The sequence below is a fragment of the Anser brachyrhynchus genome (assembly GCF_964034855.1).
Source record: "Anser brachyrhynchus genome assembly, chromosome: 27".
Classification (NCBI taxonomy): Eukaryota; Metazoa; Chordata; class Aves; order Anseriformes; family Anatidae; genus Anser; species Anser brachyrhynchus.
This window is the reverse complement of record NC_137720.1, coordinates 3,327,667-3,352,789: the sequence shown is the minus strand read 5'-3', so window position 1 is coordinate 3,352,789 and position 25,123 is coordinate 3,327,667. Positions and strand designations below refer to the sequence as shown.

At 57.3% G+C, this 25,123-nt stretch overlaps 1 protein-coding gene and 1 long non-coding RNA gene across 8 annotated transcripts in view; one reads left to right on the top strand and one right to left on the bottom strand.

Annotated features, from left to right (window-relative positions):
- ATP2B4 (ATPase plasma membrane Ca2+ transporting 4) overlaps window positions 1-22,089 on the top strand; it is a 45,093-nt gene extending 23,004 nt beyond the window's left edge. For 3 of the 7 annotated variants that reach the window (XM_080568850.1, XM_080568852.1, XM_080568851.1), the window contains exons 4-22: window positions 203-460; window positions 1,093-1,218; window positions 1,660-1,785; window positions 3,217-3,252; window positions 4,832-4,993; window positions 5,088-5,302; window positions 5,400-5,642; window positions 5,764-6,005; window positions 6,353-6,587; window positions 7,601-7,780; window positions 7,914-8,001; window positions 8,144-8,250; window positions 9,213-9,404; window positions 9,499-9,712; window positions 9,964-10,175; window positions 10,518-10,625; window positions 11,001-11,183; window positions 13,402-13,491; window positions 18,516-22,089. In XM_080568850.1, the coding sequence (XP_080424976.1) occupies window positions 203-460; window positions 1,093-1,218; window positions 1,660-1,785; window positions 3,217-3,252; window positions 4,832-4,993; window positions 5,088-5,302; window positions 5,400-5,642; window positions 5,764-6,005; window positions 6,353-6,587; window positions 7,601-7,780; window positions 7,914-8,001; window positions 8,144-8,250; window positions 9,213-9,404; window positions 9,499-9,712; window positions 9,964-10,175; window positions 10,518-10,625; window positions 11,001-11,183; window positions 13,402-13,491; window positions 18,516-18,821 (3,323 nt within the window). In that variant the 3' untranslated portion in view covers window positions 18,822-22,089. Of the gene's footprint in view, window positions 1-202; window positions 461-1,092; window positions 1,219-1,659; window positions 1,786-3,216; window positions 3,253-4,831; window positions 4,994-5,087; window positions 5,303-5,399; window positions 5,643-5,763; window positions 6,006-6,352; window positions 6,588-7,600; window positions 7,781-7,913; window positions 8,002-8,143; window positions 8,251-9,212; window positions 9,405-9,498; window positions 9,713-9,963; window positions 10,176-10,517; window positions 10,626-11,000; window positions 11,184-13,401; window positions 13,595-18,515 lie in introns of all 7 variants that reach the window. The other 4 variants (XM_080568855.1, XM_080568856.1, XM_080568853.1 and 1 more) reach the window with 3 other exon arrangements.
- Window positions 20,199-25,100, bottom strand: LOC308183170. The gene is made up of 2 exons (XR_013942321.1): window positions 24,590-25,100; window positions 20,199-24,460 (listed from the first exon to the last, which is right to left on the bottom strand). It is a non-coding gene; the product is annotated as an uncharacterized lncRNA (long non-coding RNA).
- Between the last annotated feature and the right edge of the window lie 23 nt (window positions 25,101-25,123).

Genomic DNA, 25,123 nt, shown 5'->3' with positions numbered 1-25,123 from the left:
CTTGAGCACCCCCAGGGACGGTGACTCCCCCACCTCCCTGGGCAACCCGTCCCAAGGCCTGACCGCTCTTTCTGAGGAGAAATGTCTCCTCATTCCCAACCTGAACCTCAGGGAGCACCCCAGCTCTGCTCTGTGTGTGTTTCTCGGGAGACACCGAGCATCCCGTTGTACAAATGGGGCTTTTTTTCCCCCCGACCCGCAGTGTGCGGGCAGTCGTCGGGCGGTGTGGAGGACGAGGGCGAGTCGCAGGCCGGCTGGATCGAAGGGGCGGCCATCTTGTTCTCGGTCATCATCGTGGTGCTGGTGACCGCCTTCAACGACTGGAGCAAAGAGAAGCAATTCCGGGGCCTCCAGAGCCGCATCGAGCAGGAGCAGAAGTTCACGGTCATCCGCAAGGGGCAGGTGATTCAGATCCCCGTGGCCGAGATCGTGGTGGGAGACATCGCGCAGATCAAATACGGTGAGTTTGGGGTGCGGGCGGCCCGGTTGTTCCTCTCAGAGGCCGGGGCGATGGGGCTCCGCTCACCAGCCTGCAGCAGGGGCTTGTTTCAGCAACCTGCTGGTCCCAAACGACTCACAACCATGTCCTTGTTGGTGAGCATCTCCCCAGCGAGGTGTCTTTGGGAAGACCTAAATGTTGTAGCCCTCAGGCTGGATGAGGTCCTGCTCCTGGCTTACCGAGGGCTACGCTCGTTCCCTGCAGCTCCCATCAGGAATGAGTTTGGTTTTTTTTCCTGTATGGTGTTTATTTTCATGTAGAGCTCTTTCCTACCTCTGCAGGTGGATGTTTGTGTAACAGTTTGGATATATTGAGGCTTTGGGAAGGCGTGGTGTTGATTCAGTAAAAGCAAATATGAGGAAGCACCATACAAATGAAAGGCCTCACAACTAATGCTTTGTGTGTGAAGATTTTACAGCCATTAGATACCGCTCTTGAATACCCTCCCTTTGCTTCTCCTACCTCTGAGCTTGGTCTGAGGCTGAATTTTGAGTCCTTTTGCTAACACCCGAGTCCTCCTGGGACACAGCAGGACAGGGTGAGCTGTGGCACGTCGGGCTGGGACCGACCCCCTGTCCTTGCTCCTCTCCTAGGTGACCTCTTGCCATCAGACGGGATCCTGATCCAAGGGAATGACCTGAAAATAGATGAGAGCTCGCTGACCGGGGAGTCCGACCAGGTCAAGAAGTCTCTCGACAAAGACCCCATGCTGCTGTCAGGTGAGGCTTCTGGGCAGAAAACCCAACTCGTGTTGGCCCCAGAGCAAAAAGCCTGAGGTTTCGGCGTGGTTTGAAGTCCCAAACCTGTCGGCATCACATTGTGAATTGCTGAATTGATCGGGACGGGATACTGACCATCTCTTTGGCAACCTTTGGCGGCTGGGTTGTGGCTCCCAGAGGAGCTCCTGTACCATGAGAGACGTGGGAACGGCAGCGGCACCTTTCCAGCGTCCCCATTTGGGCAGACCCCGTGTCCCAAGTGCCCCCATGCTTGCTGTTGAGGCTGGCAGCCCCGGGGGAGATGTCCCAGGGAGGAAACCCTGGCTGGTGTGGGGGCTCTGTGCTGCCGTGGGGAGGGGGCTGCTGCCTGGTCCCGGTGTTTTGGGGGCGATGGGAGCTCCGTGCTGGTGTCCTGCCTCACCGCGCCTCCCTGTGTGCCAGGTACCCACGTGATGGAGGGCTCCGGGCGGATGGTGGTGACCGCCGTGGGGATCAACTCCCAGACGGGGATCATCTTCACTCTCTTGGGGGCAGGAGAAGGAGATGAGGAGAAGAAGGTGAAGAAAGGTAAGGAGATTACCGAACCGTCTTCTTCCCTCCTGTTGCCTTTCTCCTTTCCCTGGGGAGCATCTGCCAGTGCACAACAAACCAGCGATGGGATGCAGTTGGGCTTTAGCGTGTGTGACCGAGGCAGTATGGCAAGCCGTTGTGGCAGCGTGGGACGTGCTGCGAGGGGAAAGCCCCTGGTGCACCCAGACCTTGGCTCTCTGGCTCTTTTCGGTCACGGCTCCAGCTCTCCTCCTGCCAGCTGCAGCCTGCAGTTGGAGGGTTGTGGGGTCACGGGGAAAGGGGCTGCCAGCGCTGCCCCGCAGTGGCACGGTGCTCATTGCCCACCCCGTGGTGGGAAGGTGAGTGCCTGCAGGGTGTCAGCAGCCCGTCCAGAGCCTTGGAAACTCGGCTGAAGATCTCTGAGCTCCCTGGGCAGGGGATGGAAGCACCAGGGGATGGAAGAAGAGGGCGAGGAGGGGTTTGCGCCCTGCTGGGTGGAGGAGAGGAGAGCAGCCGGGTGGACTGAGCTGTTCCCGATCATGCTGGGACTCGAACGCTTTCCGGCTCTCACGTCCCGCTGCTCCGTACCAGCCCTCCTCAGCCACAAAGGCTTCAAAGCCAGCGTTGGTGTGAGTCGGGCTGGGGAAGCTGGGGTTCAGCCCAGCTCGGAGGTGGGAGCGTGGGGAGTGGCTGCTGGCGGAGCTGAGCAGCAGCTTGCCTGGGACCCGGGCACGGTGCTTGGGGTTTTCCTTGTCCCCAGGCACTCAGGCACAGCCCTGCAGCAAACCAAGCTCCATGCCCCGTGCTGGGGCCTTGCAGCCCTCAGTCTGGGAGCAAAATTGAGGAACGGAGAGCTTCGCTGTGGTGCTGGGGGGGGAGGAGAAACCAGGTGTGGTGTATAAACCCCTTTAGCACACGCTGCTTGTACAGATTACAGAAGGCCCGTGCTTCTGATGTTGTGGAGGCACACTGGGGACCCCGATATGGGGACCGTGCCCACCACAGATTTAGTGCCGCCCATTTCGGGGGCGGGCAAGTCTGTGTGTCCCCGTTGCATCTGGTTGGCAGCAGGGGGGCTGGAGCACTCAGCACGTGCTGGGCACTGATGGAGCTCTGCTTGTGGCTTCTGCCCGAAGGCTTGGGGCAACCCAGCACCCTGTGGGGTGCTGGTGCGGGTTATAGGGGGTGCTTTACATATGGGGATGGGGTGCTGGGGGAGCCGGGGAGCTCCAGACCCTCCCTGTGCTGGGGTGCAGGATGGCCTCCAGCGAGGCGAGCTGGCTGGGGTCCCACACTTGGCACCCAAAGGCGATGGCAGTGGTGCTGAGCCCTGTGCACGGATACTGCCGGAGCAGCGTGCGGCCCCTCGGAGCGGGGCTGGCCCGTCCCGTCCCCCCGCCAGCCACGGCTCCGTGTGCTCAGCCCTGCACCCTTTCTCTCTTTGAACAGGTAAAAAAACCGGAGCCCCCGAAAATCGCAACAAAGGTAACCAGCCTCTCCATCCTTTGAACCAGCACCACACTAACTACCGAGCATTCCTCCTTCCTTCCTTCCTTCCTTCCTTCTTCTCATGAGTCTGTGCTCTTTGCTGCTCCGGCGGGACTCTCGCCTCGTTGTCCTGGGAGAGGGTGCAACGGTCCCGCGGCTCCGGCACGGCCTCGCGGCGCTGGGCACAGCGGGGACGATGCTGGCTGGCATCCCCGTGGCCACCTCGCTCTGCTTGGGGCTAAGTCTTCGTGCAGGGAGGACGGGGCTCTTCCCGACAGCCCAGACCGTTGGCACAGCACCCGTGTCCGCGCTGATGTGACCTGGTGGCTCTGAACCTTCGTGCCCCCCAGGAGCTGCCATGCTGCGGGCTTTGTGGTTGGGCACAGCTGGGGGAGAGACATGGGCGCATCGCGTCCTCCTGGGATAAGCCACCCCTGGGACCCAGCCCGCGGGATGGTTGCACCCTCTCCTCCCATGGCCTCGACTCCGTGAGCGTCTCTCGCCAGTGTTTCTCACCCTGTTCTTTGCAGGCTGTGGAGGAAGCCCATTTCTGCACCTCTCTCTCCACCTCTTTCTCTCTTTCTCTCTCTCCTCTCAGCAGTTTGAGTTGCCCTCCTTCCCGTCAGACTGTGTCCGGGTGCTTGTTCTGTCCGTGTCGGGGGCTGGCGTGAGGAGGTGGCAGATGCGGGGCAGCTCGGGGCTGTCTCCAACCATCGAGGGGACAGGTCCTGGGACACCCGGGGGGCCCCCGCTGCGCTCCCAGCCCCAGCAGCCTCGCAGGGGGATCGCATCCTCTTCTTTTCCCATCCCGCTCCACAACTCCCAGCCGACCTGGGTCTCCAGACCCTCAGCTGGATGAGGGCAGGGAGTTGGGCCGAGCTGTAACAGCTTTCTTGAGTCCTAAAACCGTAGTCCTAAAAACATGACGGATGGCTCAGGGCTGGGGTACGGGAGCTGGCTCACCCCTCTTCAAACTCCATCTGACCGCCTAACCGTCCCCCTCCATCTCACCCCTCCAGCTCCCCTGTGAAAGGATTCCTGCTGAGCCCCCAAAGGGCATTAAAAAGGCGTTAAGGCACTGAAGAGGGGCGCAGAGCAGAGGGAAGCCCCCTCCCAAGCTTGTCCCTGCTGGGACGAGGTCTGCCAGTGCACTGGAGCAGCTATGGAGCCAGCCCAACGTGCTCCCTGTGTGCTGCAGGGCGCGAAGCAGTCCGTGGAGGGGTTGGAGACCTCCTGCCCATGGCTTGGCCAGTGGGTTTTCTCCATCACCACCACGAGAAATGGTCCTGCGTGGCCCCTGGCCACCATTAGCTCCAAGGACCCTTCATCCGTGGGGCTGGGGCAAGGGGTAGATGGCAAAGACTGAGCGACAGGGAGGCGACAGGGCCCTGGGCCACGAGGTTTCCATGTGCTTGGATGTGTGTGTCGTAGGGAATGGTGTGTGTCGTAGGGAATGGTTTTGTGCTCTGGGTTTTCTCTCTCTCTCCCACCACCATCTTTCTCAGTGGTGTCCTGCAGGTCTTCCCGGTCTCTCTCCTACTCACACGTGGTGTCTTATTTTGCCCTGGGGCTGTAGCTAAAACTCAGGATGGTGTGGCCTTAGAGATCCAACCCCTGAAGAGCCAGGAAGGGGTGGAAAATGAGGAGAAGGAGAAGAAGAAGGTGAAGGTGCCCAAGAAGGAGAAGTCTGTGCTGCAAGGGAAGCTGACGCGCCTAGCGGTCCAGATCGGGAAGGCAGGTGAGCGGCTCTCCCTGGAAATGTCGGGGTGAGAAGGGGCTCTCCCTGCATCCCCTGCGTCCCCTCACCTCCTGTTCTGCCCCTTTTCCCCCAGGGCTGATCATGTCGGCCATCACGGTCATCATCTTGGTGCTGTACTTCGTCATCGACACCTTCGGGGTGCAGGGCCGGCCCTGGCTGGCGGAGTGCACCCCCATTTACATCCAGTACTTCGTCAAGTTCTTCATCATCGGCGTCACCGTGTTGGTGGTGGCCGTGCCTGAGGGGCTTCCGCTGGCCGTCACCATCTCCCTGGCCTACTCCGTGAAGGTGAGACCGGTGGGGGCACTGAGGGGGATGTAGAGGGCTTTATGGGGGAAATTTGGGCTTCTGGCTCTAACCTTGCTGGGTGCACTGCCTGCTGCAGAAAATGATGAAGGACAACAACCTGGTGAGACATCTCGATGCGTGCGAGACCATGGGGAACGCCACCGCCATCTGCTCGGACAAGACAGGCACGCTCACCATGAACCGCATGACCGTGGTGCAGGCCTACGTGGGGGACACCCACTACCGCCAGATCCCCGACCCCGAAGCCATCCTGCCCAAGATCCTGGACCTCATCGTCAACGGTGTCGCCATCAACTCTGCCTACACATCCAAGATCTTGGTGAGCAGGCTCTTGGAGAGCTGAAGCCTCATGTTCCCACCACCGTTGGCCAACCCTACAGCTCCCATCCTGCCATACCCAGGTTTGACATTGCTTTTCCTTTCCCTTTTTTCCCCTCCAGCCACCAGAGAAGGAAGGGGGGCTACCCCGGCAAGTGGGGAACAAGACAGAGTGCGCCCTGCTGGGTTTCGTGCTGGACCTGAAGCAGGACTACCAGGCGGTGCGCAACGAGGTGCCGGAGGAGAAGCTCTACAAGGTCTACACCTTCAACTCGGTGCGCAAGTCCATGAGCACGGTGCTGAAGAACGGCAACGGCGGCTTCCGCATGTACAGCAAGGGAGCCTCCGAGATCATCCTCCGCAAGTAACCGTCCCCTCCTTGCTTTCCGGGTCCTTTCCCCATCCCGCCAGCCTCGGGGGCTTCGGGCTCTCAATGTGCTGTGGAGATGTTGGGAGGGGGGCTGAGGGTGAAGGGGGTGCCCAGCCCTTGTGGAGCGGGGATGAAGGAAGGGGCTGAGCATCAGGAGGTGCTCCGGGCGAAATGTTGGCTCTTGGTAGCGTGGTTTTGGTAGAGCTGTAGGCAGCCCTGGGTCGGGGGATGCGCCCATTTTACAGGCAGGAAAACTGAGTGTCGGGGAGTGGATCACTGAGCAGGCAGCGTGCCTCTGCTGCTTCCAGTCTCCCTCACCCTCTCGTCCTGGTCCCGCGTAGGTGCACCAAGATCCTGGACAAGAACGGTGACCCCCGGGTGTTCAAGACAAAGGACCGGGATGAAATGGTGAAGAAGGTGATCGAGCCCATGGCGTGCCACGGGCTGCGGACCATCTGCCTGGCCTTCCGTGACTTCCCTGCTGACGCTGAGCCCGACTGGGACAGCGAGAACGAGATCCTGTCTGACCTGACCTGCATCGCTGTGGTCGGGATAGAGGACCCTGTGCGGCCAGAGGTACCAAAGCCCACGCGCTGTCCTTCACCCAGCCCCGTTCCTAGGCCAGGAGCCCTTTTCCATGTCCCTCAGGAACGTGAGACCCGTAGGGAAGCACCAGCATCTCCTGCACATCCATCCCAGAATTGCACCAGGATGCTGCGTGCTGGCATATCCCTCCCATACCCAGACAGAAGGACCCAGTGGCCGCCTGCTTCCCCCCAAACCCCGCTCCGTTACGGGTGCAGAGGTCTGTGCACAAGCCCAACTCCTTCCATGTGCAGTCCTAAGGTGCACGGAGATGCCAGGCAGGAGTGACGAGGGTGTTGGAGAGGGCAGGACTGATCTAGCTAATTTTCTTCCCTCCTCCTTGCAGCTCGCTGCCCCCATCCACCACGGGGGTGCCGGGCAGGCAGCTGCCTAATGCAATAAACCCTCCGCTACCTGCCTCTTGATTACATTTCGGAGCTTGCCCCCGCGCTCCTGCCTTGCTTGCATCTTTCCTTATTAGATGTTCAAGTATCTGGGCCTGGGAATTGCATTACAGATGCCCCGTCTGCACCGGCTCTGGAGGCTGTGATTCGATTTGCTAATTCCTTGCTAATATCCTCTTCCCCCACCGCTCCGTAATTGATAAACCCATTAGGGCAGCAACGTGCTGCTGGAGCAGTGTGGAGTTGGGGGGGGGGGGGGGGGATGCCCCTGTTTTGATGGATTGCCTTGGCACCCATCTCCACAGCGTGACGGGGAGGGGGCAATGAGGTTGCCCTCCCCGGGAAGCTGCTCTGAGGGATGCTCTGGTCCCTGGGGGCTTCTCTGTACCCCCAGGGATAAATTGCTCAGCTGGTTTTGGGGGGGGGGCAGCTTTAGGTTCAGCAGCTGGTCCCTGGGCTGAGCACCCAGCTGAGCATCAGGTGGATGTTAAATGGCTCGTGGCTGCACCGAGACCCTACCCAGATCCATTTGGGGAGGGTGGCAGAGGAGCCGGGTGGCCCTGCCCTGCCCGCCCACCCGCTGCCTGTGCGCGTCCCCAGGTGCCCGATGCCATCCTGAAGTGCCAGCGCGCGGGCATCACCGTCCGCATGGTGACGGGGGACAACATCAACACCGCCCGCGCCATCGCCACCAAGTGCGGCATCCTGCTGCCGGGGGAGGACTTCTTGTGCCTGGAGGGGAAGGAGTTCAACCGGCTCATCCGCAACGAGAAGGGCGAGGTGGGGCCCTCGGGGGTCCTCTCGGGGGAATCGGGGCGCCTCAAGGCGAGGGGTTTTGGGGTTGGCGCTCTCTGATGGGGCAGAAAAGGGGTCTGGGGGTCCCTGCCCTGCTCACATCCGCCGTGTCCTGCAGGTGGAACAGGAGCAGCTGGACAAGATCTGGCCCAAGCTGCGCGTGCTGGCCCGCTCCTCCCCGACGGATAAGCACACGCTTGTCAAAGGTGGGTGTGTGGCAGCCCCTTGTGGCTGCCTCCCCTCCCCAAAGCCTCTCGGTCTGCTCTGCCCGGGTGCTTCTGCAGCATAACCTGTGCTGGAGCCTGCCCTCGGAGCTGACTTTCTCCACGCTGCTTGTCCCCGATGCAGGAATCATCGACAGCACCGTTGGTGACCAGAGGCAGGTGGTGGCCGTCACCGGGGATGGGACCAACGATGGCCCAGCGCTGAAGAAAGCTGACGTTGGGTTTGCCATGGTAGGGTTGGCAGTGGGATCACCAAGGGGTGCTCCCTGCTTCGGGGCTGGCTTTGTTTTCTGGGGAGAGGAACTGTGATGACCCACTTGGTTGTTCTGAACGCTTGAATTGTCTGTGGAGCGGCGAAGCTCTTCCAAATCTTCCTTGGTGGCTTAGAAAGGAAGAAGAAACCTTCTTTGGAGGTTTGATCGAATTCTCAGGAACTTTCTAGGACTGTTAGGAAACAATTGCTGGAAAACAATCCTCCAGTAGCCTGGCTTCTCTGCCCCAGCCGTGGGGACGGTGTCAAGCTGAAGGTGACAAAGCACTCGTGGAGCACCAGGGTCCTGCCCCCAGTGGCCCAGGGTGCTGAGCTGGGAGGTCCAGCAGTGCCCTGGAGCTTGCTGTGACTCCGTGCAGCTTCCCTTTGAAGCTCCTGCCCTGCACAAGCTGTGAGGTTCCCATCTCAAGCACGTTTTGCAAACCTCAAGAAAGCTTCTGGGGGAAATTGCCAGGGAACGGGCTCCTTGCAGGGCACTGCTGGGTGTGTGCAGTGCCGAGCGAGCGCCTCCCTGTACCGGCAGTGAGAAATGCAGCGAGCCCAGCTCCTACGGAGCAAATCTCACCGTGCTGAGACACTGCAGTGACTTTTGGGGGGCTGTGGGGCCGCTGCTTTGCTGCAGCGTGGCCCATCAGGAGCACTGACAGCTCTGGCTGGCACGCTGAGCTGACCCATAGCCCCAGTTTGGAGCTCAGCCGTGCCTGTCCTGGAAGGCTGTGCTGCTCGGGAGCCTCCGCGCTTGGTTTGCTGCATGGAGCAAGGACTGGGAGCAAAGGGCAGGGCTGGCATCAGCTCCTGGCTGCGGCAGGGTCTTCTCTTGGGGCTGTTTTTGGGGAAGAAGCAGCGTCGTGGAGCCAGGCAGACGGAGAGCACGGAGCTCGCCCTGTGCCTCATCCCTGCCGCTTCCTCCCCGGCCCTCAAGGGCATCGCAGGCACCGACGTGGCGAAGGAGGCTTCGGACATCATCCTGACGGATGACAACTTCACCAGCATCGTCAAGGCGGTGATGTGGGGCCGCAACGTCTACGACAGCATCTCCAAGTTCCTGCAGTTCCAGCTGACCGTCAACGTTGTGGCCGTCATCGTGGCTTTCACGGGCGCCTGCATCACGCAGGTACGGGGCTGCCGGGCTGGGCACGAGGAGCGAAATGGCCCGAAATTGGGGCAGGTTTGGTGGTGTGACGCATTTCTCCCTCCTCTCCCTGCAGGACTCCCCCCTGAAGGCCGTGCAGATGCTGTGGGTGAACCTGATCATGGACACCTTTGCCTCCTTAGCCCTGGCCACCGAGCCCCCCTCCGAGTCCTTGCTGCTCCGCAAGCCCTACGGCCGCAACAAGCCGCTCATCTCCCGCACCATGATGAAGAACATCCTGGGGCACGCCGTCTACCAGCTCACTATCATTTTCACGCTGCTTTTTGTGGGTGAGCTTCGAGACCCCAAGGAACTGGGGTGGGGATAAAAGGGGCAGATGGCCACCGGACCCTCAGCGGTGTTGGGGACCCCACGTTGGCCAACACAGAGCTGATGGGATGGGAAGCAGAGGGGTGATGATAAAGGATTAATGCTGAAAACTGGGATCCTAATACCACTGAGGCAGAGCAGAGGTAAGGAAGAGGATCTCATCTTCTCTTTTCCTCGCCCATCCCCACCCCAAAACCCTTTGCCTGCTTAGGGGAGAAGCTGTTTGACATCGACAGCGGCCGCAACGCCCCGCTCCACTCCCCGCCCACCGAGCACTACACCATCGTCTTCAACACCTTCGTCATGATGCAGCTCTTCAACGAGATCAACGCGCGCAAGATCCACGGGGAGAGGAACGTCTTCGAGGCCATCTATCGCAACCCCATCTTCTGTACGGTGGTGCTGGGGACTTTTGCAGCCCAGGTGAGGCCGTGGGGTAGGATTTAAGGAAAGGGAAGGGTGGTGGGGCTGGGAGGACCCATGGGTGCTGCTGTCCCACCCCCACAGCCCCGTTCTTTCCCCTTATTCTTCTCCAGCAGCTTCTCGGTGACGCAACCTGGCATCTAGGGTCCGGAGTGTGTCGGGAGGTGCCAGGGCTGGCAGCACGCCTCTGGTGTCTTTGCTAGCGTAGATACAAGGTCCTTTCCCCAGTCGTCATCCCAGGAAAGGGGATATGTGGGGTTCTGGGGGACCTTTTCTTCCCGTGGCTGAGTGTTGCAGCCCTCTGAGCTCCCGGCGTGTGACTTGTTCTCTCCTGTGCCGTAGATCATCATTGTGGAGTTCGGTGGGAAGCCCTTCAGCTGCTCTGGGCTCACCCTGAGCCAGTGGTTCTGGTGTATTTTTATCGGAGTGGGAGAGCTCCTCTGGGGCCAGGTAAGAGCCAGCCTGTGTAAAAAACCACTCTGTTCCTCCGTGCCTGGATGGAATCCCAGCCCAGCCTGCTGGGCTTTCCCTCTGCCTTTCCTTTCCCTCTGCCTCAGCGCCCTGCTTCCCCCCAGCATTTATTCAGTGCTGGGGCAGGAGATGATGCTCCATCCTAAAACCACACCAGCAGAGAGGAGGAGGAGGAGGATGATAAGCCTCCTCGTTCCCACCCTGCTTGCCCTGGGGGTGCTTCCAGGGCTGGCATCTCTGGGCTGAGTCCTGGCAGCTCGCTGCAGGGCTGCTCCCCGGGGGAATGCTGCTGGCTGGGGGCTCCGTGCTGCCCCAGCCCGCGGGCTGAGCCCTGCTCTCCCTGCCTCCCCCCAGCTGATCTGCACCGTCCCGACCAGCCACCTGAAGTTCCTGAAGGAAGCCGGCCACGGCATCACCAAGGAGGAGATCCCAGAGGAGGAGCTGCCCGAGGACGTGGATGAGATCGACCACGCGGAGATGGAGCTGCGGCGGGGGCAGATCCTGTGGTTCAGGGGTCTCAACAGGATACAGACGCAGGTACTGTGGGGCGGGGGCTCCTGTGGGGCTTTCTTCTCTCTTTCTCTCTCTCTCTTTCTTTCTCTCCAGGGGCTCCCTCTGGAAAGAGGCGACGGCTGCTGCTCGGAGGATGCCGTAGCCTCCTGGGCTAGACTTCTCCCACCACCTGTGCCTTTCGGGGTCTGCCCTGGTTTTTGAGAAACCGGGACGGCCTGGCCTGCTGGGATGGCTTGGGGTAGGGGGAGGTACGGGGGGGCTGTTCTGACGCAGATGGGGGCGTCCTGCAGCCCACTGCCTGCCGGCGCCTCGCTCAGCAGTGGGTCAGCGCTGGAGCCTGCTGGGGGTCAGCCCCGTGGGGCTGCATCGTGGCGCACCCAGCTCCTGCCTGCCCCGCTCCGGGGGCTTGCGGCGGGGCTGGCTCTTGCTCTGGGGTCGATGCAAGCTCTCATCGGGCTCGGGCAGAGCCCGAGCTGCTTGGAGAAGGCTTGCACCCCGTGCCAGGAGGCTGCTGGTGCTCTCGAGAGCCAGCTGCGGTCTCTGAGCTTTCCCAAGCCTTGGGGCTCAGCGAGCAGCCACCAAACCTGGCACCCTCGGTTCTGCCGGCCGCGCTGGGTGCTGCCGTGCTGCCCGGCAGATCCCCCTGCTGTGAGCAAGCATCGCCTCCCTCTGCCCGCGGGGGCTCTTGCCATCCCTCCCTGCCAGCTCTCCTGGCTCCTTGCCTGGTGCTCTCAGCCCTGCAGCAGAGGAAGGGAGGAGGATTGGTTAAGATGGCTTTTACACCACTTGCTTTTTTTCCCCAAAGGGTGTTTTGTTTTTTGTTGTTTTTTTTTTTTTCCACCCGGATGGTTGGCTGCTCGGGGCAGGGAGAGCTCCCTTTTTCCCTCGAGGCCTGGGGCAGAGCTGCCCCATGGCACGAAGCTGTAGGTCCCATCTCTGCGGGCACGCAGAGCTGCATCACCCTTCGTTCCCTTTTCTCCGGCCCTAAAACAACTCGGGCCAGCCAAAATGCCCCAGGCACAGGGACCGGAGCTAGCTTTCTTGTGCCGTGTTGGCTTCTCCTCTGGGAGATGTCACCTTGAGGATCTCGAGGTGAGGGGCAGCGCTGGCGGGGGCTGAGCTGCCTGCTCCCCCCGGCTGGTTCCCCTGGGAGCAGCGGGCTTTGGGAGGCAATCCAGGTGTCCTGGTAGGTACGAACGCGGACCCGCAGGCTCTGGGGTCTCCCTCCCGTAGCCGTGGCAGACCTGCGCTCCAACGAGCTTTTGCTATTAGAATATGGACAAAAAAATGCTCCTGGACGTTGCAGCTGTTGGCAAGTCCTGGTGCTGCTTTAGCATCTCTCTTGTGGCCGCGGTGCCCTGCACGCTGAGCAGAGCAGCAGCAGGTCAAACCTGAGCATCTCACGGGCTTCTGCCCCCGGTCAGCGAGCCCGAAGGAGAAGCGCGGGGCCGTTCCTCGCGGCCGGCCGGGTGTGCCGGGGCCAAGCATCCTGCCGGGGATGGAGATCAGGCTGGGCAGGGAGCGAAGCAGGATGCGAAGCATCTCCGGGGTGAATTAGAGCCGCACGCGGGTCTGGCCCTTCCCCAGGGGAGCAGCGAGGAGCTGCAGGGCTGGGGACAGCCCGGGGGGAAGAGTTTGGGATGGCACTGACCCAGCTCGGTCCCTGCTGCCCTGGAGGGTGCCCGCAGCCCCCCTGGGGGTGCTGCCTCGCTGCTTCCCTACCAGCTGCCCCCCCGAGTCCTCCGCAGCCCTGGCTGGGAGGCCGCGATGCCTTCTGGCACGGCCCCAGCACTGGGTGCCCACCGTGGCCCCGTGGGGCTGAGGGACCCCAAATGCTCTCCCAGTGCAGTTTCCAGCCCGCTGGCTGCCAGCTCCCACTTCTGCCTGCCCTCTGCCTCTCTCTGCTCCTCCTGCAGACTGTCGGGGTAACCCGGGGTGCTCCCCCCCCCCACCGCACCTCTCTCGGTGGTGGGACAAACCCCGCATTTCTTGGGATCAACCCCGCACCTCTCGCACCTGCCGGGGCTGGAGCCCGCCTCCCCTCTGCTCCCAGCCACCCACCGAACCCCTGCGGGTTTGCGGGAGCGTGGGCGGGGGGCTCTCCTCCTTCCTTCCCCCCTCTCCATCCCTCCTTCTTCCTTCCTGTCCCTGTGTGCCTGCCCGAACCCCGCTCCCTCTGTCCCCGACCCCTCTCCCTGTCTCTGCCCGGGGCGACGCTATCTCACTCTCTGATTCTTTGCAGATGGACGTAGTTTACACATTCCAGACCGGCGCCTCCTCTTTGCAGGGAGCCCTCAGGAGACAGCCTTCCATCGTGAGCCAGCACCACGATGTAAAAAATGTTTCTAGCCCAACCCATGTAGCTCTTTCCTCCGTCAATTCCACTCCCACCACTTCTGCTGTTGCTGCTGCTGCTGCATCTCCTCCTGCGGGCAGTGAGTGATAGTCTATTACAATGCATGACTTCTAATAACCACAGCGAGCACCTGCACAGCCTCCCCCAGCCTGTTCTCTCTCCCTCTGGCCCTTGACTGACGCACTGATCTCTAAAGTGAAGGATGGGGCGGGAGATCGTTTTAAAAACAAACTAATTTTTTACGCCGTTGCACCTCGAACGAGCCGATGGTACTTTCAGGTCCGTCCCCACCCCATTCCTCGTTGCTTCCTTCTCTTTCACCTCTTCTCCTCCTTTGCAGGATTGACCTATGAGTCCGCCCTCCCGAGGGGTGCAAAATTTTGGGGGTTCTTGTTGAAAGAACCGTGCCTTTCTCAGCAGCTCAGAGCCTTGCTGTGAGAAGGGAGCGCTGTGGCCCCAGGAGGCTGGCGGAGAAGTTGCTTTACCAAAACCCTAAATCCACTTGAGAGCAAAGCAACCTCTCAGACCCTTCCCACAGCAGTCAGCACGCTACTGAGGGCCGGCTGGGCTGCGGCCAGGAGCCGCCTGCATGCTCTCTGCCTTTTTGCACGAGTGCCAGGAGAGGTTTGATGGCTCCTGCCGCGATCGGGGGGCTCGGCGGTGCGCGAGCGGCCGGTCACCGTGGCTCAGCCGCGGCCGAGCCCCCTGGATCGGAGCTGGCTTGGAAGCAAGTAGCCCCCGCGTGCCGTGGGTTAACCTGCATGCCGTTTGGGCCCAGGGCTGAGGTCCCCGTGCCGAGGCCGGGGTCCTGCTGTGCACCCTGGGGACCCCCAGAGCCCTGCCTCGAGGCCGGAGCAAGCCCCGGGCAGGACGGCGCTGGAGCGCACGTGCCGCAGCTCAGCGCAAATGCCAGTGCTGCCGTGGCAAGGAGCACACCGAAAGCGTGTCACAGCTCTGCGGGGACACCGCGGGGGGCTCCATTTGTCCCCCGGTGTCCCCAGAGCACCGCTGCCCCGTGCAGCAGCTCAGCGGGGCCCGGCTGGCCGCTCCGTTCTGCGCCCGTGACTTTCTGCATGCGAACGGAGACAGAAAACGTGGCTGGGCCCAGCGGGATCCCGCGTCCGGCCGTGGGTTCCCAGCCCCAAGCCCAGCCCCACGATGCGGTGCCCTCTCCCTGTTCGATGTGAGCAGAGGAGGCCCACGAGCACGGGAGCCGGGTTCTCTCCGCAGGGCTGTGCCAGGCTGTGAGTAGGTAGCGTGTCTTTCCCAGATAATTGGCTTTTTTTTTTTATTGCACAGTCATTTTCCTCGTTCTCTTATTAAAGCAATACCCTCGGCGACTTTTTGAATAGCTCTCAGTCCCCGCTGTTTACACAATGTGGGAGAGAAGAGAGAATTTTTGGTAATTTTGTTTTCTCTCTGTTTAGCCACCACCGATGCCTGAGTTTTATTTTGTTTAAACCCCGTGTTCCTGCAGCAGTGCAGCTGCCTTCTGTTCCTGACTGCATCTCTGCACCACCGGGACTTTGATCGGCAGAAAACCCGTTAGAGGGGTCTCAGGGTAGGGGGTTTGGGTGGAGAAAATCCAAATGCAGATTTCTTTGCAGTCTGCGGATTGATGTTCTCCCCGTTCTGCAGCAGGGGGATAGATAACTTGGACGGCACCTGGTGTCCTTCCAGGCAACAACCGACCTTACCAAAGGCTAACCCAGGCTGCTAAGCCTTCCCTCTGTTCTCTGTCTGGACTTTCCTCTATGCCCTCTGCTGCTTTCCTTCCCTCCCTCTGCGCTCCTCTTCCCTCCATACAGATTGACGGCGTCCCGCTGCCTCCCACCTCGTTTCCGAGATGAGCTCCCCGGGGCTGGACCTTGGCGGCCCCGTGTGCGGAGCTGGGGGGCGTCGGAGGAGAGGGAAATCTCAGGAGTGTGACTCCAGGAGGTGGTCAGCGGAGCTAACCCCGTGCCTCTTTGGGACTTTTGGACCTGGTTTGAGGCAGTTGGGCCCGGCAAGCCCTGGGTTGGTGGCGGAGCTGATGCTGGCATCGTGCGGAAGCTGTAATTTCCACCTCCGTGTGGGCAGTGGCTTTTGCCCAGCTCTTTGCAGTGCTGGTGTGAAACGAGGATTTATTCCAAGCTCAGAGGTTACGCCAAGCTCCTTTGACAAGGGAACGGCTGAATTGATTTTGCATCAGTTTGAGGGAGCTGCTTAAATCAAAATATCTGGGGAAAGCTGCAGCAGAAGCCGTTGTGGAGCAGAAGGCAGTGATGTGGTAGGCAGGGTCTGGACTCACCAGTGCTTGAAGTGGTGTCGGAGGGCTTCTGTGAGGCTGCTCCTTGCTCTCCTGGAGCCAGTACTGGGCTCACCACCTGGTTCTGGGGCACCCGGGCTCTCCCTAGCTTGTTCAGGCTGGCTGCGTGTGGTTTAGGTGGTTTTGCACGCTGCCTCTGAGCAGTCGGTGCGTTTGGCAGTCGGTGCAGTTGCTGCTCTTGGGATGCCGACGAAGTTGACAGGTCATCGCCATCGGCACGAGGTGGTCTGTTCAGCGGTCTGTCTTGTCCTGTGCATTCACCCTAAATCCTGAATTTATCCAGGATCTTGCTGTGGCCGCGAGTGCATCAAGCAGCTCCGAATTCCCGTTCCCAGCCACGCAAACCTTCCGTTCCCGCAGCCAGCTGGTGCTCCAGCAGCACGGGGGTACCCAGCCCACGCTCATCTCCTCGGGGGTGTCTCACCCAGCTCGTGTGCGTGCTGGAGCTGGCTGGTTTGTTTCCAGAAGGTGTGCTGCGCCCCTGGGGACGCCGTGCTGCTGCCCAGCCTGGGGTGGCACCGCTGTTCTGACCCAGAGCAGGCTCGGAAGGGCACCCCCATGGGAGGGGAGCCCCGGAGCATCCTGCAGGTAAACCCCCAGGGTTTCAGGCACGGGAGTCGTCTCGGAGTAACTTCTCTGGTCTGCTTCTGTGGGTGCTGTTTGTGCTGAGACCAAAGACCCCCCCCGGGAGGCTCTCGGTGGCTGTGCTGCGTGGCGATTTCCCTCCTAGCATCGGACCAAGGCGGACCGCTTAACCTGGCTCATCTCCCCGCGGCAAGGGGTGTGTCTGTTCACCAGATTTGCAGCCTGTTCCCGAAGAAGTGGCAGCACGCACGAGTATTTTCAGCCTCCTCAGCTTGCAAGGGGATACTTGAATCATTCTCCTCCTAGCAGCCCTGCGCTCTCTGCTCCCTCGGCTGCCGGCTGAGTGATGGGGAGGCTGCAGAGGTGCAGCGTGGGGATGCTGCGGAGAGCATCCCATCTGTGCAATCTGTGGCTCTCCTGTTTGTGCCCGAGCTTCAGCCAACAGTGCCACCGTGAGAGCAGGCAGGGGACATGGATGGGGAGCAGGCGGAGGTGGCCTGTGACTGCCAGGGCTCCTTCCGTGGGGCAGGAGACGGATGGAGCAGGGCTGCTGCTGCTACAGGGAGGTGTTGCCGACTTCAAGGCAGTTCCCTGGTGGCTGGGAGGGTGCCACGAGCCAGGAGGGTGCTGGTGTGAGCTGCTGCGGCAGGATGGGGACCTCTGGGGAGAGGCAGCAGGGAGGATCAGTGGAAGATGCAGAGGAGTGACCCAAGAGATGCTTTGGGGAGCACTCTGTGCTGGGCAGCTCCCGGCTTTGCAGTAAAAGGCAAAGCTGCGCGATTTCACCAGGTCCTTCTAGGCTTGGAAGCCTTCAGCTCGGTTTGTCAGCTCCGCTTGGACAGGCCACAGATTGCAACGCTCTCGTTCGGTGATGCCTTTTGACATCTTCGAGTGACCGCAGCCCCGAGTCACCCACGGGGGCTGGAGCACTTTTGTGCCCCGAGGCACCCGCGTTGGTCGCCCCACGCATGCCAGCGCCTGCACGCCGCTGCCCGGGGGCGCTGGGGCGCCCGCATCAGCCCCGAGCATCGCTGCCTCGTGCCCCCTCGCCACCGATCCGACCCAACGGCTGCGACCCAGCTGCAGAGGGAGGGCTGGAAGAGGTTTTTTTTCCAAGGCTGGGTTTCTGGAGGAGCAGCGGATCCAGCGGTGGCCTCCGTCCTGGCTGGTTTCCAGACCTCTCCCTCCCGGTGCTACGCAGGCGGCACGGCCGTAGGCTGGCTGCCCGACCTGGGCTCTGGATCTCCCGCTTGCCGTGCCTGGAGCCTGGCTTTTGGCAGTGCTGACAGCCCCCCTTGGCTGTTCACGGGAGCAGCGAGCGGTCCTAGCAAGGTTTGGGGTTGTTGTTCGTGCAGAGCATCCACAAGAATAGCTGCCTTTGGGAACCGCCGGGTCCTCTCGGGCGCGTTGCTGTAGGGCAGGGCGCAGAGCTCCAGCCCAGGATCCGGGTGGCAGCAGTGCGGGGAAGCTCGCGGGCGTCTGGCTTCCTTCCTGCATGCTTGGCTGGGGCCCGTTTTGCTGCTCGTGGCACCCACTTGGACCTACTGCTGCACGTGGGCTTGAAAAGCCAGTGACGCCTTTTTTAAAGCCCGTTCCTTTCTGTAGGACTAAAAAGCGAAGCAAACAAACACGTTGCTCCCACGGTAGAGTTTTTGCCTTGAAGCGAACCCACTCTTTGTCTAACCCACCTCTTTTTTGAGTCGTAGTTCCACTTTTTTTTTGTCCTCGTTGATACACACAGATACGCGTGCGCGCACACAATGACAACTAATGCATTTTGGCTTCCATTCATTCGAAGTGATCTGTTTTTTTTTTTTTGATTTTTTTTATGTCTTTTCTTGCAGCTTCTGAAGTCGCCCCATAGTCGGTTGATTCCCCATCACACACCTAGTGCCTGAGTCTGATCCATGTTGGCCCTCCTAGTTCACCATAGATCTCTCATTTTGACTTAGCTGTGTGTTCAGTGGTGGTGATGTTGTTGTTGTTGTCGTCCTTTTTGTTTCATTGTCTTTATTTTTAGTTTCTCCTGGGAGCTCGGGCCTCTCGTAGCCGCTACTAACCTCTGTTTTGTTTGCCCCCCATGCTCCGCGCCCTCGCCTCCCGGCAGATCAAAGTGGTGAATGCGTTCCGTAGCTCCTTGTACGAAGGCCTCGAGAAACCCGAGTCCAGAAGCTCCATCCATAACTTCATGACTCACCCAGAGTTCATCCTGGAGGAAGACGAGCCTCGAACACCATTCCTTGACAGCGCTGAAGACGACCCCGAGACCGACGGACTCAAAAAGCGAGGTGGGGATAGCCTGGGTGGATCGACATCCCTCAACAGAAATAACAATGCAGTGGACAGCGATCAAACCGAGGTCACCTTCCCGGAGCCCGAAAGCCCCTTACACAGCTTGGAGACATCGGTTTGACCTTAGAACTTCGACCCCCTCCTCCTCCTCCTCCACCACCTTCGCCCCGCGCCCTGTGTGATGTTGGCACCAGTAACTGATCACACACTGCGGTCACTTCGTGTCAAACTGCTCATACGTATATCATTTCGGGGATTTTTGTTGGTTTTTTTTTCTTATTTTTTTTTAAACAATTATTTAGCTGTGGGAACCGGAGTACCACGATGCTGGGTGTCGGGAGAGGGGCTACGCCAAAATTTTGTGCATCTTCATCCCTGATTTTCAGTGGTACTCGCCCAAGTGAAACAGCCAGGTCATTTCCTCTCCAGGAGTTGGGCTCCATGCGTCCGTAGGGGGGGGGTTTCACTTTGAAAAAAATGCATGTTCAAAGAAAAGTTCAAATTGTTGTAGTCTTACATGCACGCTCCCTGCCCGAGGGCTGTGGGCTGCACTTCTGACTTTTATTTTTCCACTTGTGGTTTTTAAGGTTTTCTTCTAATGTTGGGGTTTGTTCTTTGCTTGTGGGATTTGCCCCCAGTAACTTCACAGTGGGAAGTGGGGGAGTCAGCACTGTAGTGCGACAAGTTGAAAAAAAAAAAAAAATAAAAAAGCAAACAAACAGCCAGGAGGAAGGTGTTTACTCGCAGGTTGATAGATACAGGGATGTACACCAGTCTTCCACCTTGAAAAAATGGTACCCAGCCTTTACAGCTCCTCCTCTGCGTGCGCACACGTTTCTCTCTGTTTCCAAAGCAGTGACTGGTAGACAAGGAATGAGTGACTCGGCTGTAGCCATGAAAGATCCTGTTGTGTTTTTTGTTTGTTTTTTTTTTTTTACCAAGTTAAGTGCAGGTGAACTGGCAGTGTAAAGGGGGTGAGGAGGAACCGTGGTGGTGAGCAGCAGGGCTCTTTCCTGAGGAAATCCTAAGAAATGCATCTCTTCTGCTCGCGAACGGCTGTGAAACTTTTGGCAAGAGCCCTGTAAAGCTTTAACAGCCCCTGCTGTCAGGAGCAGAGTTTTTTTTGTTGTTGTTTTTTTTTTTTTTTCCTGTTCTGGCTTGTGTGTTCAGCTAGGCTAAATAATCCTCCAGCCTCGGAGCGCAAGCTGCAGCTAAGTGCCGAGGAGCCCCGGAGGATGCTCCAGCGGCGCCCACCAGCTCCGCGCATCCCTCCCCAAGCGGTAGGAGGATGAGCAGCGGGTTATTGGTGGTATGGCTGGGCCAACTTAAATGGTGGAAGGGACGAGTCAGGTCGTCTGCTTGGCCCCTGGAAGGGAAGGGGTCTCCGTGGCCAGTGGGATGAGCTGTGATTGCCAGGGAAGGGGCTCCCTTGCGGAGGTGGCAGGCTGGCTGGCTGGCCGCAGGGCTCCCAGGGGGTGCTGCATGCCTCACTTGCTGCTTTTTATTTTATTTTTTTTTTTTTTTTAAGATCATCTCTTCACCCCGCATCCTGTCTCGCCTCGGTCTCCTGTAACTGTTTCTCCCCAGGGTGAGAGCCTCGGGGTGTGGAGCAGAGGTCCTGGGGTGCTGGGCAAGTCGGCTCTGCCCCGACCCTCTTGCAAAGCCAAGAAGGGGGCAGAGCAGGAGGCAGGGGTTTGCTTTGCTCAGGCTTTAGTTTTTTTTTCCCCATGGGTGCACCCCTGGTTAGCGGCTTTGGGTGGTTAGGGCTGGAAACAGCCTGCAGCCTTCTGTCCCTTGTCCCGTTTGGTTTGGTTTGGTTGGAAGCAGAGAGAACCTGGTCATAACTTGGCTGTACCATGTCGTCGTCTTTGCCCAGCCTCTGTCCCTGTAAGCAGAGGTGCCCACGAGATGGGGGGGCTGGCTGGTTTCTTCTTTTTTCCTTTTCTTTAAGAACGCACAGCAGAATCTCCCGTGCCTTCTCCGAGCACTGCCTGCAGCACCGCCTGCCACGCGAGGGCCCAGTACTTTGCCAAGAAATAAGTGTTCCTTAAACGACAACAGCAAAAACCAAGTGTCTTTGTTTCGTTGCCCAGCCCAGCACCGACCCACCCGTCCCTCCCCGGTGCTGGCAAGGGTGGGGGGGTGAAGGCTGGGCTCCGTACACTGCCAACAGCAAGGAGAAATTGCCACCACTGCCCCTCTCAATTGCAAATTCAGTGTCAAGACACCAGCCCCTGCCCGCGCAGACAAAAACCCATCGCTGTCCTCCCCTTCCTCCTGCACGCGAGCCGAAAAAATGCCTTGGGCAGGACACGGGGGTGCTGCTTGCCTGGGTGTGCAGCAGTGGTGTAAGAGAGGGGTGGCCGTGGGGTTTGGGGACATAGCTCAAAAGATCACTTTTTTTTTTCTATTTTAAATACTTGCAAAAAAAGGAAAAAAAAAAGATTAAAACATGATGTTCTTACAAGCTTACATAAATATTTATTAAATACTTGGGGGGCACTGTTTTTTTTTTCCTTTTGATATTTTTTTTATTACCTCAGACCTGCTTTAAAAAAAAAAAAACAAACAACCTTAAACCAATGAAAAACAACAAAAAGCCAACTTTGGAGGCTCTTAAAGTCGCTCCCAGAAATCTGTGACTGGTGGGTTGCCGCAAGGGTCTGGTTGTTCATTAGCTGATCTGTTTTTGTTGTTCTAGTTTCCATGTTAGGAGGGGGAAAATAATTATATATAAATATTATGCAAAAAAAAAATATATAGTTTTCTTTAGATCAAAACTGATATTTTTACGTCAGCCATATGTATTTTGTTTAAAGAAAAAAAATAAAAAAATAAAATCTCGAGTCCCGCGTCCGCGACGACGCGTGACGGCAGTTCAGTGACAGGTAATAAATTCAGTGTATCAGCGACCGGATGCCAGTCAGCTTCCTTTTCTCTGAGCAGCCATCTTTCTACTAGACGTTAGTTGGACGAGACAAATGTTTTTTATATAAATTATGTTGGTATGGCTGGTTGCTTAAAGTATAAACGTTTATTGTGCATACATCTTTTATGTAAAGTATTTTTTTTTTTCTATTTAGTTTCAGTGATATACTGGCAGCAGATGACTATTGGGTTAAGTTATTGAGGACATTATAAAAACAGTTTGGGGGAGATCGGTGCTCTACGTGGAGAGGCATGGTCGGCAGCATGAACTTCTGGGGACTCTCTGCAACATGCCTTGAAAGAGGGGGAGATTTTTTTTTTATTTTTATTTTTTGCTTTGTTTGAACTGCCACGAGTGTGCACGGGGGAGAGTGCCATGCCAGACAGGAACCGAAGTCATACCCTGTGATATGTGTTAACTTGCCTTGGAATGCTTTGTTATTAAAACACTCTGAACATAATTTTGCATCCAGTTCTTAATAACAGTAGGGTCTCTGGTGGTGGTGGTTTTCTGTGAAATAAATTGGCAGGTTGGTACCAAAGACATTACATCACGTCCTGTGTGCATTGCTGAACAGGCATTTTTAGGCATTTGCATTCTGTGATTAGGTTTTCTTTGATTTGCACAGGGATTATACTTAATTTTCAAAGGTTTTGTGCAATAAGCTTAAAATAAAAAAATAAAACAATCTCAAGAAGGAAAAAAACTAAACCACATTTTAGCATGGGCAGCCTTTGGCTTTCCCCAGCCAAGGAGTTAGACGTCCTGTAGTGCTGAGCCCCTGTAGAAATGCTTCTTGCGGTGACAAGGTGTTGGGGTTAACGGGAAATCCCCATCCCAAATCCAAGAAGCACACCTCCACAATGCTTTTGCCAGCTCCTGTTGCCCTCCATAGCCCTTGCATAACTGCAGGGACCTCAAAGAATAATCCCTGCAGGCTTCTGTACCTCTCGGGGGGAAGGATGCTTGTACCCACCACTAGTTGTTCCCCACCCCTGTGTCCAGCTCCTACAAGTTCATCAGCCCCCGGAGCATGCAACCTGTAAACTGCACTCCTGCAGCCCCAAATCTCCCAAGCAGCGGTGCACGGTGATGAGGGGGGATGCTCCTCTGTTCCTGCCCCAGCCAGGGAGGTTGGGGGGCAGTGCCAGCAGGGTTCTTGGCACATAGCTATTCCTCTCCAGCATCTCTTTGCCAAGGCTGTCCCCTGCTGAGGCTGGCTGGTCTCTCTGGCCTGTCTCTGATATCCTCCTGCTCAACAGAAAAAAAAAATAAATCAATTTTCCTTCAAAGAAGCCCATGGCTAAAACTGCCTTTAGTTTATTTCCTCCCCTTAAAATAAATATATATATATATATATATACAGTATTAAACCAACATTTGTGTGTGTATATATATTTATCCAGTGCTCTCACAAAAAAAATTTTGATTTGAAGAGGGCACGCAGATCTGATTCTTTTTTTTTTTTCTTTCTTTTCCAGTAACTAGTATAATAAGCACTGGTATTTTTGTATAAAAACAGAAAAATACAAAACAAAAGGCTGAATATTATGTGGTATGCATGACATTAAAAAAAACGGTGGTTTCAAAGCAATATGTACCCTGGTGTGTTTGCCATATCCTAGAGTCCAGCTTAAAGTGCACCTGATCTGTATTGCATTTTGATATTAATCTCTATGTACAATGTTTTGCATGTAATTTATATGGTTCTTGGGAGAAAAAAAAAAATTTGAATGAATTATCAGTTAGCTTCTGAGAAAACAGACTCCAAGCAGAGATAATACTCAAATCAGAAGTGGAGGAGCAGTTGAGGGGTGGGAAAGGGGGTACATATACAAAAATTAAAAAAAAATAAAAAATAAAACATGCTGGGGGTGGGGGAGAAGGGAAATGGTTTTGAATCAATAAAGCTTTGGCTGTTGAGCAGAAACAATGCGCAAGTGCATCCAGAGAATAAAATGTGCCCACATGTAACTGTGACGTCCTCAGTGTGTCTACCAGCTTGTGAAATCAATCCCGCATCTCCTGGTTCTGGATGAATGGATGAGCTTCTCATCTGAGCAAGGCAGAGCGTACAAGTAGGGCCTGCAGGGTGGAAAGAGGGATGGGGATCAAGAAGCAACCCCACTGCTATGAGCGTCCCTATAGTTAGCATGGGTTTCTTCTCTATGCAAGCCTCAGTATTCAGAGGCAGAGAATGGCTTCTTCCATCTCCAAGCAAGGTCCAGAATCAGTTGTCAAATGTGAGCCAAAGCCAGTGGCTCCTGGGCTATGTGACAAACTAACCCTAGAGCAAAAATCCTCCTTGTCCTCTTACCTGGTGCCCTTTCTGCGATGCCTTTAGGGTGAGTCAAGGCTATGATCTCCACCTTCTGGGGATGGTGTTTGAGCTATGTCCTGCCTGTGCTGAGACTCTCTTGCCTCCATAGAGGCCCTTTGCCAAGACAAGAGTGACAATGAGAAATAAAAGCAACTAGCCTCCGAAATATTCTTGTTCCCAAGCACAGTTTTTTCACTGGATTGCTTTAACTCCTAGTTTTTGGTTGAGAAGCTGTTGCTTCTCTGTGCCTTTAGTAAGAGGCTTTCTCTGGAGCCAAGTCAGGATGACAAGATTGAGCTGGGCAAGGCTATCAACGAGGAAATTCAATCTACAGCTTCCCAGCTCGGTGTCCGACCCTTGGAGCCCAGGCCAACTGATATGAAGAGGCTGTAAAAGCTTTATTTCGCAGCATCGCTATCTTCCCTGCTCACATTCCAGGCACAGTGTTTCTGCTGACAGCATCTTCCACCTCCTCAACAGAAGCTTTTTTTTTCTTTAAAGTTAGTACAGGCTAGATGCAAAGAAGTAAACTGTTAGCGGTGCTTTTAGCTTTTTAAATGGGAAAAAAACAGCCAATGTTTATTTCTTTGTCCAGGGCAGACGTGAATACTTGTGTGCCGTGGGCTCCTCTCCCACGTACTTAATCGCCAAGCCGATAGCAGCTCTGGTGACGTGTCCTGTGGGTGTTTGTGCAGTGACGGGGCTGCCTCACCCATCTGTACCCCAGGACAGACACTTTGGAGGCTCTTTCCTCTTACCACAGGGCCCAACCTGTGGGTCCTAGGGCAGGCAGGATGGGCGCTGCTGGGCCCAGAGGGTAGGCCTGGCCTGAGAGGAGACAAGTAAAGGAGGCAGGTTTGGGGCTTAAAGCAGACTTGTCCTGCCTCAGCATTATCCAGAACCTGTGTGCCTGCCCCCTGGAAAGCCGCGACAAGAACACAAAACAACTCGCAGCTCGCAAGGAGCGCTGCAGTGGTGGTGGAATGGCCGCCTCAGGGGGCTGGGGCCTGGCACCATCGTGGGCAGGACGCTCCTCCTGGCAAGAGGCGAGGCGCGACCTTGGCACAGGCAGGGAAGGGAAGGGGAAGCACTGCTCTGCCGGCCCTGCTGTGAGCGGCTTTGTCTGGGGCAGGCGGTGCAGCCCCAGGAGGAAGAAAACAAAAAAACAAAAACA